The sequence below is a fragment of the Kryptolebias marmoratus genome, linkage group LG11, assembly GCF_001649575.2.
Source record: "Kryptolebias marmoratus isolate JLee-2015 linkage group LG11, ASM164957v2, whole genome shotgun sequence".
NCBI lineage: Eukaryota > Metazoa > Chordata > Actinopteri > Cyprinodontiformes > Rivulidae > Kryptolebias > Kryptolebias marmoratus.
The window spans coordinates 21,667,569-21,686,019 of NC_051440.1; the positions used below are offsets into that span (position 1 = coordinate 21,667,569).

Consider the following 18,451-nt stretch of genomic DNA (forward strand, 5'->3'; position numbering starts at 1 on the left):
AAATCCTGAGGAGACCCTAACCTTAGCCCAGGGCCAAAAGGCCCTAACCCCTTAAACCCCGAGGAGACCCTAACCCTAGCCCTGGGCCAAAAGGCCCTAACCCCTTAAACCCCGAGGAGACCCTAACCCTAGCCCAGGGCCAAAAGGCCCTAACCCCTTCAATCCTTAGGAGACCCTAACCCTAGCCCAGGGCCAAAAGGCCCTAACCCCTTAAATAATGAAGTTTCTACTTTTACCTACATATGAGTAATTTTTTTTACTGTTCTATTTCTTAGTGAGTGACGAAAGAGTGCTTCTCAATAAGTATGACTACAATTCTTTTTATTTTATTGCTTAAGCTCATAAATGTTGATCAGTATGTAAAATGAGCTGTAGATTATGCAAATTTTTAATGAAATCAATTCTAAATTCAAAATTGTTAAAATAAACTTCACTTCAGCTACTTAATCCAAAAGTCCTGCTTTTGCTTCAGTGTTTATGCAAAACTAATAATCTTATTTTTGGAGATTTGTCAAGAATTGATGGTAGAAGGGCGTAGGTGCAGAAAGAATGTCACAGATCCAAAAGTCTTTATTAACCTAACTGAATACTGAAACTCAAGGTTTCAAAGGATAACATACTAACTGAGCAGAGATGCAGACAGGAATCCAACACAAATATGAGGGTAATAAATAACAGAAGCGCTAACGAACTCAACTGAAAACCAGGGACTGCACAGAGGAGCAAACGGCAAATAAAGAACAGCTGTGAGGGAATCAGAAGTCAGGTGTGAAAAGGGAAGTAGAAAAAAAAAATCAATGTAATGCAAGAAATGAACAAAACTCAAGTATGAAACCAAGACACAACTCACAATCACAGAACACAAAATAAAACTGAACAAAACTAAACTTAGAACCATGCACTATAACATGATTAGCATCTGCACGAGAAAACTTTGTGAATTAGGTAATTTGAAATAATGCTTCTTATACTTTTACCCACAAAGCATTTTTAATGTTTAGCCTTTCAGTGTGATGTTAGCTTGTTAACAGAAGTGTTTAAACACTTTCTCCTGTAATCGTATGAACATTTCATTATATTTTTGGCCAATAGTGTTACTGAACTCGCATGAGAGATTTGGTACTTGTTTCATGCCGGATGCTCTTCCTGACGCAGCCACAAAATTACAAAACCACAGCTACTGTGGCTACTAATGAGAGAGAGTAATAAGCAAACATCTGTTAGTTATAAAAAACTTTTGATATGAACAAAGTCTTTTTATTGTAACCATCTGAGTATTTTATCCACAAAAGTATCATGTAGTTACATATAATACTTAACACACTGTCCTAGAGATACCAATCTGTAACTGTAATGTCCACCCTATGATAAAAGTCATGGTTTTACAATTCTAGTCAAGGTTTTGTGTTGCTTCCCACCAACTATTTTTGTTCACCTAAACTCCAGCCGGCAATAACATTTATTACACGTGCAATAAAAGAAGATACGGCTGGGGTGAGAAGTTCAAGTGTTCTCATAGCTGTGTAATCAGTTATGATGCTGTCAAATCAGTTATTAAAATGATATTGAAGGGGGCGTTTTACTATCTTTCTTAGAATTGGTAATTATTTAAAATTGGCTTATGTAACACTAAAAAAGGGAGTGTGAGTTGTTTGTATCACTGTCACAAGTAGCAGATTGTACCCTGCCTGTATTAAAGTGGACTGTAGAAACTTTAAGCCTCATGTGTGAAAAAAATCAAGTGAAACAAACATTAATAAAATAACATTTTGTTATTTTGTTTTTTGTTATTTTATTTTGTGTGACTGCAGGTCTACATGTCTGTCATTTGCTGATATTTTCCCTTTAAACTGATTTAACAAGTCCTTCAAATCACCCAGCCGACCTGCGAATAACCTCAGTTTACAAGTCCAAATTAAGATAAGGAGGGGTTGCCAGAAAGTCAAACAGATGAACTTTTCATGGCTCTATCTTATCTCTTACAAGGAAGTGTGGTGTCATGAAAAAAATCTAAAGGCTCTCCTCCACAATAACACTGCGCGGCTACACATTACAGAACTGCAACAACGGGATACTTTAGCAAAGACTTATCAAAAAGTCGTGGATTTCAAAGAAAACAAGAGAAATATTTTTCTAGTCTGCTTTATTGGTAAAAGAACAAGCTCCTCAGGAGCACACATGTAGTTTAATCTCATGTTAGCTTCACAACATACATGTTTGACAAATGAACAGATTTGGCAGATTAAAGTCTGCTTCAATGCTGGACGCTGGAATGGAATCAGTTTCAACACGTTTGATAAAAAAGCAAAACAAAACAAAAACAATCAAGTCTGTCAACACTGGAAGATAATGATGGTGCTATCGTTCTGTCCCCAATGAGTCAAAACAGAGAGTCCTGTGACTCGGGGAATGTGTGTTGGTTAGCAGAGCCTGTGCTGGCGTGGATCTGAAGAAGAGCCTCGACTGAAGAGGTTCAGGTACGCAGCACGGCAGCCAGCGTACCGCCTGAGGAGGAGGCTTCTTGAACAGCAAAACAAAGGAAAAACAATGTCTGGAATTTTCCATACAATTCAACCTTCTTTGGTTTGTTTGTTGCATTACCTGATAACAAAGCAGGTGACTCTGGGCTGGATGTAAGGGCTGCCTGGTCATCAGCTCCATTTCCTTCACTGTTTCTGTTTTTCTCCACTTGGCTCTGCGGTTCTGGAACCAGATCTAAAGCAAAACAGTCAGCTGAATAAAATTACATTTTTATCAGAATAAACGACCAATCTACACTTTTTTATAAGCAAGAAAATGTGACACTAAACAAAACATGTTTCAGAAAACAATGTTCAGTAACCCTCAGGTTGATTATTATTATTTCTTGTTTCCTCCTAAACATTAAATATGAGACAAAACTGTCAATAGAAACGTGACTCTAAGTGTGGTGCTTTCATTACCTTACTTTGTATAGACAATCAAACAGTTTTAATTTGCAATCAAATAAATAAATCTTTAAAATCAAAATATTATTTCAAATCAAAGCTATGCAAACTGCCTAAAACTGATCTGATGCAAGTAAAAATAAATTTAAATTGTATCTCTAAAAATTTGGCTGGTAAATCTACATGCATTATTTAAAACCTCCTTTTTTTACTTTGCATTTATACTCTAAGCACAATTGATTTCTCTTTTAAGTCTAATTTTGCCCACTTTTAGAAGAATTTGGAAGGTGAAATCTTATAAAACATGTATAAAAATATCACCTCAGTTGTCAGTTAAACAAGGAATTAGTATTATGAACATGAAATTACATTTTTGAACATATTTAAAAAAATATAAACAAATATTTATAAACAAAAAACAAATGTACATGGAATTTAAGAAGGCGTGATTATTAAACGCTATAGATTGTAACTCCAGAAAAACAAAAAAATAAACAACAAGTTATTTTTTTGTCCGAAAAGAAGTATTCACCATTGGAAAAATAACATATAATAAAATAAAGTAAAATAAAATAAGATAAAATCGAAGTGATCAGTAAATAAGTTGCAGTTTTTTGAGAAGCTGTGTGAATAGTAATATTATCAAATAAAGCATTAAAGTGGTTATGTATGAATCACAGCTTTTTCCATCTTTTATTTCTACTGTTTCGTGTTTTCACATCTGAAGGCATTCTTATAGTTTGAAACTTAGAGCTGCACCTGGATTCGGCCCTCGGTGAGCTGCAGCAGAGAGGCTAACTCGTCTTTGGTGTTGACGTCTGGGTAGTGAGTCTGCATGAAAACCGCCTCCAGCTCCTGCACCTGAAACGGTGTGAACGTCACCCTGGTTTGTCTTTTCCTCTTCTGAACTGCAAGCAAAGGATTTTTCACTATAATCTTCATCATTAACATCAAACAAACAAACAAATAAAAAAGCTTTTCTGTGAGTAATTCTTGATTATTATTTTTCTTTAATAAACTCAACTCACCCCTACAGTCTGTGGAAGACTTTGGTGACTCTTTGAGTCTAATTTGTGGAATTTCTGTCAACAGGCAGACATGTTTTTGTTATTTTAGCATAAATGCTTGATTAAATTAAGGAAGGAAATAAAGCTTACCTGTGCATGAGGACTTGTTGTTTACTTGGTTGTTTTCTTTTATAACGGACCAGTTTTGATAAACTCTCCCCTCTCTTCTGATAAACTCAGGCTTTCTAAGAATGTCTTCAATCGAATGGGATATTTTTTTAAATGGCTGTGATTCCCTTTCTTGATCCATACAAGACTCTTTTTTTGTTTCTTTTCTTGTCCACATGTCCAGCAGTTTGTCTCCCGCCATCAGCTTGTCTAACATTACAGTATGTCCCTTTATTGTAAACTTTTAAAAAGGCTATTTAGAAGTCTAAAAATGATCATAATAATCAGTCCTGCTGCTAAAACCACCTTTCAGGGTAAGAAAACTGCAGTCTGGACTCTGTAAGGTGGGGACAAATGGGTGTCCTCCCTCTCCTGTCAGTCTCTGTTTGACCTGTGTCACATGGCCATCATGGAGGTGGAGCAACTAAAAGTTTGCAGCAGCATATTTGTAGAAAAACTGATGCAAATTATTTCACTTGTTGTGTCTCATATAATTGAAAAAAATGTGTTATTGTTATTTAAAGATATGCTCACTATAAATGTGTAATCAGATCTTATTTTCCTCAGTTTGCTCCCTTTGGTTTATAAAAGTCTTTAGTTTTTGCAGTAAGACTGGACCTCCCTCTGCAGCTCCAGAATAACGACAGCTTCTCACTTTGTAGAACCAGCTGCAGACAAAATGCTTATGGTTTGAGGCTTGTTTGACTCTTAGATAATATTCAACTATCAAACCCAGATAAGTCGTTGCTTCTCTTTCTTATCACTTGATTGATTGCACAGCTAATTCTTATGACTTTGGCCCCAATGCGCCTCCTCACACACCAGAGTACTTGTTCCAGACTGAAACACAGAAAACTGTCAGCCCAGTTGATTGAGAGGCTTTCATTTGGGTTGATAAAGAGTTGATCTCCACCTAGTGGTTCAGAGGTCTCAGTGCTTATCTAAAAATACAAAAGCAATAGGATGTGACTTCCATTACATTACTTTACTATTTTAAAACTATTTGAAGTTTTAAAACAGAAAGGTAGGCAGTTAATAAGTTAGTTTCTATTATTGTTTTGCTGTCCGAACTTGTGCAAAATCCCTAAATATTATAAAATCTTTCTTATCTGAAACAATTATGTTTTAAGCATTTATTTTCCAAATGCAACATGTATTATATGATTCTTATCAGTCAAACAATAGTTTTTTTAGACTAAACTGTATTAAAACTTTGTAAAACATCCCTGTGTTTTGGTCAACTAATCAGCTTATCTCTAACAAACATAATATAACTGTTAACACTAATAGGACATGTAGTTGTACAGGCCGTCATACAGTTGCAGCTAAATTAAATAAGAAAACACGAACCACTGTTAAAGTCCCCCTTCTAAATCAAATGAATTCTTTGCAGCATTTATCACAAGATTCTCACAACAATGCCTTTCATTTGGCAGGAAAGTATCAGAATGGAAAATATCAAGTTTCTTGTAATAATTAGAATTTATGAGGAACATTATATAAAAGTAAACAGTTGGATGTGGCATAAACATGTCCCTTAACTCTAAATTGTTCATAATCAGTGCCAAAGAACAACTTTTCCATTCTTATTGCAAAGATTTGAAATTCTCAAATTGCACAACTTGACAATTTTGAGAGAAAAATAAAGCTTTTGTCATTTTTTTGAAGTTTCTCATCACACTTTCCCATAAATAATCGTTTTTTTTCTATTTTACTTCAACATGTGCTGCACATTTTCAGTAGCTCTTCTGTCTTTTCAGTAATTGACCTTTTCCTAATGTGATTATGGAGTAGAGACACACATTCATTATGCAATAGCCTGTTTGTACATTTTGATTAAAAAAGCCACTGTAGAAGGATGCAAAAAATATTTTTGCATGGGCTGGAACGAAGAAGACCAGACAAAATACATGCACTTTTATTTTTTCCACCTTTTATCATTTATTTTTTTGGTGATCACAAACAAGCATTCATTACTGATACTCATCAATATCTATTATAGTTTATTTAAGTCTATTTAACAAATGTAAAACTGCAACACATGAAACACAGTCTTCAGTCAGTGTTTGGGTTGGATATGAGCTTTCACTAACTGACATGTGATGGATCCTTCAACACTGCGTAAAGTCACATGCACTCAGAAAACCTCATGACATGTCAGTGTTGATACTCTCTGTGCTTTGCAAGTTGCATGTGAGCTCAATTTCCTTCAACTGTTCTGTTGTTTTTAAGTTCTATTTCTCTATTTTAGACCACTTGTAACAAACAAGATGGAAACTTTCTAATTAGTTCGTTTTTAAGGGAAAATATTTTCCCTCAAAATAATCAAGTTTCAGTTTCCTGCAGGAACCTTTATCTAAGAGTTTTCTATAATTTCTAACATATCCATCCATCCATCCATCCATCCATCCATCCATCCATCCATCCATCCATCCATCCATCCATCCATCCATCCATCCATCCATCCATCCATCCATCCATCCATCCATCCAGCCATCCATCCATCCATCTATTTTTTTACCTGCTTTTCTGTTCAGACTTGTGGGAAGCTGGCACCAGGCTCAGAGCACTAGAGGTGGGGGACACCCTGAATAGGCGGTAAGCCTGTCACAGACTTCAGACATATGAGGATGAAAATGTTAGTATTTCAGTCATCTGTGCAGTTAAAGAGTATGTTGCCATTTCAGGTATGGTACACCGATGATCTTATTATAATAAAGCATGTTTTCTTTAATCTCCCTGAGACACTCATGAATTTAAAAATTCTGGTTTGGATCGAATTGTTAAACTAAAAGTGTAGGAAGTATGTATCAGTGTTTCAGTGTTTATTTCTTTATTTTCTTAAAGGTTGTAGTTTGTGATTCAAACGTGAATTTGTCAAAAAAGGAGATGCGTATGACCGATGTACAAATTTTCCAAATGCTGTAAGTGTGACAGTAAGTTTCTTCCCTACTCCCATATAAAGTCCTTCCTGGCAATGTTAATTAAATAGACGTGGGCTGCCATCAAACTCTTAATTTAGAGTAATAATTTAACATTATTTCAGGGGAAAACAGAGACGTGCAGTAAACGTGGAAATGAAGTTACCATTTACAGAACTTTTACCAGCAATCTTTCAATGACAGCTTTGTACTTTGCGATAGTTTGCCCGCACGTGATAGTCACAGAGGTTTGGCCACTAAAAACAAATTCTTGGAGTTGAAAGCAGGAAAAAAGCAAACTGGATGAAGGAAGACTTTTCAGCTCATTACCAAAAAGAGGTTTGACTTTACAGCTACAGAAAGAACAGATTACAACTGTAAAGGAATTCCTTTGTTCTATCTTCACTTTCTCTGGACATATGTGAATAAAAAAGCTAACTTCTAACCCTTAAATATTTATTTATTAATAATAAAAGTGAAAACAAAAGTTGTATTTAGTGAAAGCATCAACAAACTTAGTTTTCTTTTGTTTTCTAACTTTTTTTTTCTAAATCAAAGTCATCACGTCTCCCAGGTTGTGAATCTTGGGCTGAAAGGTGTCCAAAGGCTTCCTGTTATGAAATGAAAATGCAGCAAAGAGAGAAACGCAGTGACTACCTCCTGCTGTCCAAGTGCTGGTGGGTCAGCTGCTATAATTTGATTCACATGAGCAGTAGGCTGGACCCGTTTCAGTCAACACGAGCTGCGGTCTTACATGTCTGAAATCTGCTTTTTCAAACCATGCTGCCCACTCCTCCCCACACTCCCACCTCCAAGCCCTTTTCCTGTTCTGTCAGATGCTCCAGTCCAGTGCAGTTTGTCTTGCTTCCCTCCTCTCTGACTGTTTGTTTCGCCTTTATTTTGCTTTCTTCATTTTTGTTTTAGCAGCCCTAAACGTGAGCCCATAGGCTGAAGAGAGCATGACAGCAGAAAAGGAAGGTAATGGACTCGACAACTATGGCTTTGCGGTGAGTTTAACTTTTGTTTTTTTCCCACAAGAACATGTTTTCAACAGTAGCATACATAATTTGTACTTAATGACTGAACATAATACATATTTTATTTACTTGACTGAGAAGAAAATTGAAACAAAAACAAAGATTATACTGTTTTGTTGGAAAATGGAAGCAGAATTAAAATGCATGTGTGATACTTGCTTGAACCAGCACAAAGACACCTGTACTCATCTTTGCCCCCCCCCCCATACACACACACACACACACACACACACTTTGTGATCTTGTGATATGTGAATACCACTTTGTCACATTTTCTTGACATGTTGCGGAAGGTTCAGGGGCATTCAGGGGTTCGGTCTTTAACTGATTTCTGTTTCCCTTTCTATCTGACAACTCAAAGCTGGAGGGACGTTTCTGTGACCTACCTGAAAAAGGAGATGAGCTGGACTCCTCTATTGATGAGGACAATAACAAACTTGCATACAGTGTGACAGATGTTCCTCCTTGGTATCTCTGCATTCTTTTAGGCACTCAGGTACGACAGCAAATTAATCTTTATTAGGCTTTTTTTTTTTAAATCAAGAACTTGTATAAAGTAGCTTTTAAATTAATTTAAAAATGTAAATATGACAGCCTCACCTGAGTGTTTCTGTGTCATTTCATCTATGGTTGGTTGGACTTTTATTTCTGAGGGCACAGACTGTGAAATTTATTTTAGATTCAATCAAGACACAAAATCTCATTGCATGTAAAGATTTATTTGTGTTTAGATAATGTTAGCTTCTATTCCAGCACATAAATTGCTTTTTTCTTCTTTCTCTCTCATGCACGTCAAAAATGACAGAATTAGTTTTTAAATTCTTTTTTTATCTTGAACTCCTCAGCACTGTTTGACTGCATTTGGGGGTATCGTTGCCATCCCTCTGATCCTGTCTGATGCGCTGTGTTTGCAACATGATGGCCTTACACAAAGCTACCTCATCAGCACAATCTTCTTTGTTTCTGGTGTTTGCACACTGTTACAAGTTACCTTCGGCATTAGGTAAGAAAACACAGGGGAGATTGTAGTTATGCATCATAATGTTAAAGCTACAGTGATAAAATACTGGCAGGATACATGTCTAATAAGAAAAAAGGAATATGCAACAATTCACTGGATACGACATGTTTACATTTTTATTGTTCTGAATCCCAGCAGTACCTCACAGTTCACTAAGGTGGAATTAACCAAGCTGCTTCTATTAAATAAATGGAACAGACTAAACTTTGAGCTTTTCTTCTCAACTAGAGGAGCCTCCAGAAAGTTGTCAGAGTGGTCAGGTGGGGGCCACTGATACTCTTGGGGAGGCACACCAAAAGCAAAATCCATAACAGAATTTCACAAGTTTTATTATACTGTTGTCACATAGCTTTATTAAAAGAACACTGCAATATGGGGCTGAGTGAATCACTTTCTGATATAAGCCTCCATTGTTTTCTTTTTTTTTTACTTTACAGTTAAATGACTGATTGAGAACAGCACAGTCATTCCTAAACTCATTGAAGCTTGTCCTTTCTTTTCTTTAATTATATTCATGAATGTAACCTACATTCGTTGAAAGAACATATCTCACTCCTGCTACCTTGCTTGCCAAAGATTTAAACAAAATCTTGCATGATCCGTTAACCCTGAGAGTATGTGTTAAAGATGATGCTCAACTACTACCACATCAAATTTTAGCTCCACATGTGTGAAATTTGTTGATTGGCTGTAGAGGCCATCTTAATCAACTATAGATGTACATCTAACAATCCAGTGGTTGATGAGATATCTTGGTAAAAAGACAGATTCTGAAAATCAGACTGCCCTCTCCCAAATGGTGACACCCCTGTTCTCAAGCTCTTTTAAAGTGTGTGGCCTGCCAAATGGAGTGTACGCTATGAACAATGGAATATTTCATTGCTATTCATGCATAGCTTCTGTTTAGAGGATTACCAGTAAGATGATCCTTCAAGCAGCTTTACTTTTGTCATTGGACTGCTTTTGAAGGTTACTACGCACAGTTTTGGGATATTGTTAAAAAATGGTCTTCAATCAATTGTGTCTTTTTTTAAATGTACTCAAACTTTCAGAAATATAACAAATCAAAATTGACATGAATTAATTTAGTTCTGGACAAAATCCAGAAATGAAACACACCATTGTTCTAATAACAAATGAAAACAAAATAAATATCTAAACTGACTAATATCACATAGACATCAGAGTTTACAGTGATGATTCTCTTTCTGAAAACTCCAGTCCTCAAATATATGTTCCTTTTCTGAACTATTCAACTCAGCCTTCCTGAATCTTGGCATCACAGTTTGGATTAGCTGAGGAATTTCCATCTTATTATGTTTGGAATCTAGTTCTCGCTAAATCCACATTCTCCTGGTTTAGCACCACTGATGCTTTCTTGTCTTTCTCTAAATAACCAGGAATCAGCTAGGAGCCAAAACAAAATGTCCAGCAGAGCTCTGTTCCAGGGAAACCAAAACAAAACATTTCTTACGTTTGAGTACCATTACATTTACTCATCATCGTGTTTGTTGGCTTTTTATTTATAGAAATCTGCAGTTACTTTAATAACTTACCACAAGAGGTAAATTTATATGCTTCACTGGAAAGTTTATCTTCAGTCTGCTGTGTGCTGTTGATACTGAGCAGCATGAAGACAAGAATTAGCAGTTTATCACTTTAACTTACTTCTCTTCTGAAGCTTGCATGTCTAATAGGAGAGTCACTCTGCATCTTCACATGACTTGAATTAACCGATTTCACATACGGTATGTGAGAATTAGAGACTGCAGATTCTAACAGACTTGAAAACATTTGGGATTTTTTTAACTTGCATTATGTTGAAAAGACCTTTTAGTGTACCAGTCAACCTAAAAAGCATTTGTTGATATCTTATTTTTATGGTATTAAGATAACTAAGCTGGCAGGATGGTAAATGTCTTTTTAAGATGGTTGTCTGGATTTATTTTTATTTCCTATCTGCTAATAATTCTACAACCTTTATTTCCAGACTGCCCATTCTTCAAGGTGGCACATTCACATTGTTGGCTCCCTCCATGGCGATGTTGTCCATGCCAGAGTGGACTTGTCCCACTTGGACGCAAAATGCCAGCTTAGTAAACACGTCTTCCACAGAGTTCATGGATGTGTGGCAGAGTCGAATGAGAGCAGTAAGTATGATGAAACCATTTAACCTTACAAAGCACAGATTTCAGCAAATTTTGGTAATGTTGCTGGAACAAGTACATGTCAGTCACAAGGCTCTACAGACTTGCTGTTTCAGCCTCAGCATTCAATATCAGAAACAGACTTAAATATTTTTGATCTGAACTTAGAAATGAACACTGTCCTGGTACTGGTGTTTGATCTCTGCATGGGGATAATATTACTTGTGCAAATTTTATGCTTGCTTGGTCAAGTCTTGTTGTTGCATATAAAAAAAAACACCATTTGTTATTGTTGTAACAAAGATTGTGCAGGATTTGAAGATGAGACCCTTTTGCTAAAACAGTCTTACTGTAAAATCATAAAATATTCCCTACAAGCTATTTTAGGTATTAATGAGTGCACAAACTAAGGAGAGGTAAAAACGTAGTTGAGGTTATTAGTTTTGCATTACTACAGTTATTGTTTGTATGGACCTTGGCTATTATTGATCTGAGATGAGTTTTTTTTAAACTACTACTGCTGAACACCTTGTAAATCAAATTGCCCTCAGTAAAGTGGTTGTTGATATGGGAAACTGTACAGTTAAGTTAGTGTATTGTTATGTGATGCAATAATAAAAATATAACTTGAAAAGAAATCCTGTTTGGGTTTAGTTTGTCGGGAGGAAAATGTCCTGAAGTCTCACATCTGCACATAACTACAATCCAGGAGAACTTTATATTCCTTTTTTAAAATGTTCTGTTTTGTAAAAATATACAAATTTAAAACATCAGCGTTTTAATTGTATTTATTTTTTTACACCCTCTAGTGTCAGAAAACATTATTACAAAAGCATACTGTTTAAAAGAACACCAATATTTTTTTCTTTGAAAAACAAAATCATAGCACATATTTTCACCTTCTCACAATAAAGTAACAACAAAAAGTACATTGTACTACTCTAAAAAATTGGATCATTAAACTTTTATTTATTTTTTCTTGACATTTAGGGCTTCCATAAAAATTTAAGACTACTGGTAAAATGTTTGTAAAAAAAAGTGATGCTAAAATCTAATATGAATGTCTGTTCTTAGTTGCAGGGCTCCATTATTGTGGGTTCACTCTTCCAGGTGTTTGTCGGTTTCTCGGGTCTGATTGGTCTCTTCATGCGCTTCATTGGACCTCTCACCATTGCTCCCACCATCTCTCTCATTGGACTCTCTCTGTTTGACTCTGCTGGCAGCAGTGCTGGCAACCACTGGGGAATTTCATCAATGTGGGTAAAATTATTTCACAAAACCTCAAAGTTTAAAAAAAAAAGTAAACTGAGAATTACCGTTCAGATACTTTTAGGCAGACAGGAGTTTAGCAAAATCCAAAAGAGATTTGTGTCTTTTAAAAACATGTCTGTCAATTAAACTTTTTAAAAATGTTTTTCTGAATCTGCTTCTACCAAAACTAAATTTAAGTTTTAAAAAAAATTGCCTGTACTGTGTTATAAAGTTTGTAAATTAGTATTCATGAAGAAACTCTGTTACAATTTTGTGACATAAGACCTTACCTCTAAGTTGAATGATTTTCAGTTTTGGTTTGTTTATCCCTGTTTTATACAGGACCACGGCACTCATCATCCTGTTCTCGCAGTATCTCCGTCACATCGCCATGCCTTTTCCTACATACAGCAAGGATAAAAAGCTTCACGCCTCTCGAGTCTACATCTTTCAAATTCTCCCTGTATGTACAAAATACACTTGAGAAAAACACAAGAAAACACAAAAATATGATGTTCTTAAATTCTAGATGTATCCATTCTTAGGTCCTACTTGGAATCACAGTTTCTTGGCTCATCTGCTACATTCTGACTACATGTAATGTGCTTCCTGCTGATCCAGAATGCTATGGTTACCTTGCACGCACAGACCTAAAAGGAGAAGTTATAGGCAGAGCTCCCTGGCTTACTTTTCCATACCCAGGTAAGATTAGGCAATGCCATAATGGATCTTAAAAGAAAATTAAAGACCCCCACCCCCACACACAAACAAACAGAAATTCCATTTTTTCTTCATTCAGTGTTACTGTACATTGTAATAGATTGTTATGCATGTAGGGTCATTTTCTGTTTTTTATGTTTAAAACCAAATTTAGGACAATGGGGGATGCCAACTGTGAGCCTGGCAGGGGTAGTTGGCATATTGGCTGGTGTGATTTCCTCCATGATAGAGTCTGTTGGAGATTATCATGCATGTGCAAGGTTATCTGGAGCTCCACCCCCACCCAAACATGCCATCAACAGGGGTATTGGTATTGAGGGACTGGGCTGTCTGCTGGCTGGTGCATGGGGTACTGGAAATGGAACCACTTCTTACAGTGAGAATGTTGGAGCACTTGGTATTACGAAGGTAAGACATCCCTCTTTGTTTAGACCAAAAGTTACCTTGTACCTTCAAAAGAATTTTGATCTTAATATGATGAACAAAAGGGTTTTATGGGTAGCCAAACCCCAGTGAACTGTGAGCAGGTAATATGGATGGTGAATGTGTATTTTAACTGAATCTCCAATATGTTTTGCAGGTTGGCAGTCGAATGGTGATTGTCGCCAGTGGAGTGTTTATGGTTGTCATGGGTATTCTTGGGAAAATGGGCGCTATATTTACCACTATCCCTTCACCTGTGATGGGAGGAATGTTCATGGTCATGTTTGGGGTCATTTGTGCAGCAGGAGTTTCTAATCTTCAGGTACACATCCTTAAACCCCAAGATTTTCTTTTCTTTGATCACAAAAGCTAATTTTTCCCCCTTGTGGTTATGATTTCAGTTTGCAGACATGAATTCATCACGAAACATCTTCATTTTTGGATTCTCCATGTTTGCTGGTTTGGTCATTCCCAACTGGATATTAAAAAACCCAAAATCTATTGCTACAGGTACATTAGAAAAAACAACAACTTATAGCTCTTTTTTACTATGAACATATTAATTTAATAAAAATTCCTATAAATGATTTAAACAGAGGGGTTTTTTGTGTCTAGGTGTGACTGAAATTGATCAGATGCTGCAGGTACTTCTAACAACCAGTATGTTTGTCGGAGGCTTCTTCGGATTTATTTTGGACAACACTATTCCAGGTATTTTTACATGTTAACATGTTCTAACATCCACATGACCACAAACAGGATCAAATGGGTATAGAAAAATCTTCCCTGCCTGACAGACTGGGTCTTTTTTCTAAAGGATAGTCTTGTTATTAATAAATATTGCATTGGAATCAAGAACATCTTGTACTCTCGTGGCATTTCACAGTGTTATTCTGGTTTCCTCGGCAAAATCAGTAAAAGAGACATTATCTCAGTATTTCAATTGAAAATTCAGTTATAATATCTCTTTATAATCAATGGTTTTAAGAGACTGAAAGCAATGCTGAGTGTTAATTAGTTAGTTAGTGTCACATTTGTGTAAGGATATGACCATGATTGATTATTTGGTGATAGTTTAATTGAATAAATGGTCAAAAGAAGAAGAAAAAAAATACAGCTAATTCACAACAGCATTTTCTTGTTACTTAACATCAAATTTGCAAAAGAGACTAAAAACAGTTATGAAATTTAAAGTTTTGAGTTGCTCTTATTTTGATCTCAACAGGATCCAAACAGGAAAGAGGCATCCTGGCCTGGAACAAGGCTCATGAGGAAGACTGCAGTGAAACACTTGAAAGCGGAGAAGTCTACAACCTTCCCTTTGGCATCAGCTCTTACTTGTCCTCTGTCTCCTGGCTGCGATACGTCCCTTTCTGTCCTCCTGGTTTACCCCACTCCCACGAGCCGAAGCAGCCACCGGGAAATCCAGAGTCTGGGCAGATCATTATTGGAGTCAGTGTGTGAGTTGTGTGTTCACTCCATTTTGACATCTTGGAAAACACTACCATCAAAGGCAGCTCAGTTTATGCCACATCCTAAAGGCATTGTACTGTAACATCCTAAGCATTTAAATTATCTTTTGGAAGTAAGGTCCCCCAATAATATTTTCCAGTACTATGTTCACTTCCTTTTGACATCCATTTTGTAGTGCTGAATCAATAAGTTGTTGAATGTAAACTTGGGGTAAATTACATTATTTGACTTTATTTTAAATTTACTTGATCTGACTATCAAACATCATGAGGTCAAAGAAACATGGGGAAGAAAACTTAAAAGCACCTAGAAAGAGATCCAACTTAACTCAACAAACAAGAAGCTACACCAATGCAACATCCAATATAAACTCTTTTTTTCAACATATTCGTAACATCAGCCACCCAAAGGGCATGTAGCTAAAACTATGGTAAGTTGTTAACATACTGTTTCATGCAGGCTTCATGAACACTTAATATAAAGTAGAACTGTTGTCACATGAATGAATTTCATTGCCAACTCTTCTAAATTGTATAATAGTAATTGTTAAATTTGTGGCATAAACAAGAAATGCACCACTGTGAACACCTTTATTACATTTCAAACGCTTTGAAATGAAAACCTCCACTGTCTAAAAATGTCTTATATCCATTTTTGGATGGAAAGAAAAGTTTATGATGTGTTTAACATTCTAGTGCATTGCTTTAGACATATAATCTCATTTCTAAATGATGTTCCAGTGGGCCCCATGCTGCAGAAAATTAAAAAAAAGTATTTTAGTTTCTTTGACATTGAGTTCCAGTAACTTTTATTATGGTTGCTGCATGTTTTGTACTCAAAACCTTTTTCAGTAAAAATCACTTTTTCAAAATAAAGATATGTTGTATTTGATTTAAATTTTGACCTTACTGGTATCAGAACTCAACTACACAGTGGTGCTAGAAGACAAAACACAGTAATAAAAGACTGGTGAATGTAACTAAATCTATAATCTTTTTTAAAATTCACATGAAACATGTCTATTTAATGTTTCTTTTATATAGTTGTAGAATTTGACATTTGAATTAACCTTCAATAATTGCTTCATTTCTTTACATTTCTGTGCACTTTAACTATTTCTGATGAAAGTTTCCGAGGTTTCTCTGAGTGATTTTTATTTTTTTAAATGCAACATTTCTTCAATGTGTGAACTCAGACTACTGTCTCATTGTAATGAACTGTTTTGCAAATGTATATTAAACGTAAACGTGGAACCAACTGTAGGAATATTTACTCAGCTTGTCAGAGTCAGGTCCTTCTTTATGGCTTTAAATAAACTAACGAAAGACTCTCCCCACATTATTCTTTGGTCGTCAGTAGAACTGATCATGTTTTGGGCAGTGTATACCAAAGTCAAAAGGGTACGCTCAAAATCGTCCTGATGCAGGGGACCTGTATGATTGGAAAGGTCAACTATGAGTCGAGAAATATCTGTTACATTCTTAGGAATAATTTCCTCGAAAATGATGTCCAAAGTTCTCGTCTTCTGGAGAGAAGACAGTTCAGCGTCTTCAACCGAAAATGCTCCGTTGGGCTCAAAATGTATACCAGCCATCAGGATCTATTTTGTAAAAAGAAAAGGAAAAAATGAGAAATATGGGACAAGTTTACATTCTCAGTAATCTTGAATATTTGTTTGTTGGTTGTACCTCAAATAACAGATGGATGTCATTAAGAGACTTGTGGAATGTTGGGTTCACCACTGTTGTAAGTCCTCTTTTTACTCTGGTTGCACCTGGGAACAGGGCTTTTGAGAAAAATAATAAATAACAACATTTTTAGGTTACAGAAAAGCAAAAATTGACCAAGTCCCTTAACTTTATTGTAAAATGTCTTTATTTGTATTTGTTTGTTGACTCCAAAGTCATCAAATCTGTTAGTGACAAATAGTTGTTTTAATGCCGTTTTTGGCAGGTGTGAGACCTGGGCTCATCATGCAGACACAAGGACATTTTGGCTATATTCACTGATATGCTCCTTGTGGATTTTAAGCTCTGTGACCTCTGACCTTGCAGACAATAAACCTCAAAGGCAGCAGGAGAATCAAAGACAGAGAAACACATGGATCATCCAACAGGACGCAAATGATTTCAGCATGTATTGTAGGTTCCTAATATTTCATTCTAAGGTTTTCATGACATACCTTAAGCTTATGATCAGAACAGGATGGAAACAACAACTAAAGTTCAGGGGTTTAAATACTAAGGATATATTTTAGGTATAACTGCCAATGTATTCAAAGTGGAACAGTTGGAGGGATACATTAACTGAAGGAAAGCAAAAACATATCACATGGACAAAACTGAGATGAACAAAATGAAAATATTCATAAAAACATTTTTGAGAAATGAGAAAAGAAACAAACAAATCAGAAGTAGTTTGTTCAACAGCCAAGTCTTTCACTTTGTGCTGTTACCTTTGGGACAAACAGGTGCCACTGTTTCCCTGAAGATATGTTGCATTTATAAAGAGTTTTAATCAAAATTTACAGCTGTAATTATGTTCAACGGCAAATTAAAATAGAAGTTACCTCATAATTAGTTAAAAAAATATACTTGCTGAAACTAAAGTTCTTTCTATAATCACAAGATCATAAACTTGAAGTTTCTCATCTGTATGAATTTATTGACTTAAAATTGAAGTCTTACCTTTAGCCTGGCATTGTGTGACCTGTGTCTTGACGCTGCAGCAGAAAAGCCCAACCAGTATCCTCCAAGAAAGCATGATAAATAAATTAGGCTTTGGTGTTGTTGGCTGCTCAGAAGCCTGACGTTTCTCTGCTTAGTGCTCTTTAGTGCTCTTGCTGCTCTGGTCTTCCACCTTAACAGAGCAGCAAACTCACATGTGCAGCACACTTTCTGCATCATTTGTATTCTCAGCGTGTGTTTCTCTCCCCTCCCACCCATCCACTTCTGATTTCTCACTTGTTCTGTTTCCTCGCTCCTATCAGCAGCATTTTATTGCTTCTGTCTGGTTGCCTTCAGGTTCAAAGTCTTTCATTTTTATACAAAAGAGATATTCTAATAACATCATTGTTTCTGTTCTCTTATCTGAGTCATCTTTATCCTCTGAATGAAAAATTTATGGGGTAACATATGTAAAAATATAAATTCTGTTCAACTTATTTTTTTAATTTTTCTGCAGCCAACAAAGCTTGAAATATGTGGTTCTTTCTCCTTTACAGACTGTTCATCAATACATGATTTTCTTATAAAAACATTTTATTATTTTGACCATGTGATATGAAAAACTGAACAGTCAAGCAGTCAATATTTCTGCCATTACAGAGGCTGTAGTTTTATTAAAATCACTGTTCC

At 35.9% G+C, this 18,451-nt stretch overlaps 3 protein-coding genes across 3 annotated transcripts; 1 reads left to right on the top strand and 2 right to left on the bottom strand.

Annotated features, from left to right (window-relative positions):
- Positions 1-2,126: 2,126 nt before the first annotated feature.
- On the bottom strand, positions 2,127-4,446 carry LOC108237432 (retinal homeobox protein Rax-like). The gene is made up of 5 exons (XM_017418843.3): positions 4,085-4,446; positions 3,956-4,009; positions 3,687-3,835; positions 2,602-2,715; positions 2,127-2,520 (listed from the first exon to the last, which is right to left on the bottom strand). Exons 1-5 carry the CDS (start codon positions 4,317-4,319, stop codon positions 2,359-2,361), a joined length of 714 nt encoding a protein of 237 aa, XP_017274332.1. The 5' UTR covers positions 4,320-4,446; the 3' UTR covers positions 2,127-2,358.
- Positions 4,447-7,787: 3,341 nt separating this feature from the next.
- zgc:110789 (Xan_ur_permease domain-containing protein) lies at positions 7,788-16,506 on the top strand. Its single transcript, XM_017418841.3, has 12 exons — positions 7,788-8,030; positions 8,422-8,556; positions 8,906-9,063; positions 11,072-11,231; positions 12,303-12,484; positions 12,822-12,942; positions 13,025-13,181; positions 13,354-13,607; positions 13,780-13,944; positions 14,024-14,132; positions 14,238-14,333; positions 14,848-16,506. The coding sequence occupies exons 1-12, from the start codon at positions 7,983-7,985 to the stop codon at positions 15,084-15,086; spliced, it is 1,824 nt and encodes a 607-aa protein (XP_017274330.1). The 5' UTR covers positions 7,788-7,982; the 3' UTR covers positions 15,087-16,506.
- LOC108237433 (protein FAM180A-like) lies at positions 16,369-17,984 on the bottom strand. The gene is made up of 3 exons (XM_017418845.3): positions 17,783-17,984; positions 16,784-16,881; positions 16,369-16,695 (listed from the first exon to the last, which is right to left on the bottom strand). Exons 1-3 carry the CDS (start codon positions 17,856-17,858, stop codon positions 16,369-16,371), a joined length of 501 nt encoding a protein of 166 aa, XP_017274334.1. The 5' UTR covers positions 17,859-17,984.
- Positions 17,985-18,451: the final 467 nt, after the last annotated feature.

Excerpts from the sequence above, each read along its gene's own strand:
- LOC108237432 (XM_017418843.3), bottom strand. The coding sequence starts at position 4,319 with ATGTTAGACAAGCTGATGGCGGGAGACAAACTGCTGGACATGTGGACA. Across the intron at positions 3,836-3,955 it reads GTCTTCCACAGACTGTAGGG|TTCAGAAGAGGAAAAGACAA; the intron begins GTGAGTTGAGTT and ends CTTTGCTTGCAG. Across the intron at positions 2,521-2,601 it reads GTCACCTGCTTTGTTATCAG|AAGCCTCCTCCTCAGGCGGT; the intron begins GTAATGCAACAA and ends TTGCTGTTCAAG.
- LOC108237433 (XM_017418845.3), bottom strand. The coding sequence starts at position 17,858 with ATGCTTTCTTGGAGGATACTGGTTGGGCTTTTCTGCTGCAGCGTCAAG. Across the intron at positions 16,882-17,782 it reads CACACAATGCCAGGCTAAAG|CCCTGTTCCCAGGTGCAACC; the intron begins GTAAGACTTCAA and ends TTTTCTCAAAAG. Across the intron at positions 16,696-16,783 it reads ACATCCATCTGTTATTTGAG|ATCCTGATGGCTGGTATACA; the intron begins GTACAACCAACA and ends TTTACAAAATAG.
- zgc:110789 (XM_017418841.3), top strand. The coding sequence starts at position 7,983 with ATGACAGCAGAAAAGGAAGGTAATGGACTCGACAACTATGGCTTTGCG. Across the intron at positions 12,485-12,821 it reads CACTGGGGAATTTCATCAAT|GACCACGGCACTCATCATCC; the intron begins GTGGGTAAAATT and ends TGTTTTATACAG. Across the intron at positions 12,943-13,024 it reads ACATCTTTCAAATTCTCCCT|GTCCTACTTGGAATCACAGT; the intron begins GTATGTACAAAA and ends ATCCATTCTTAG.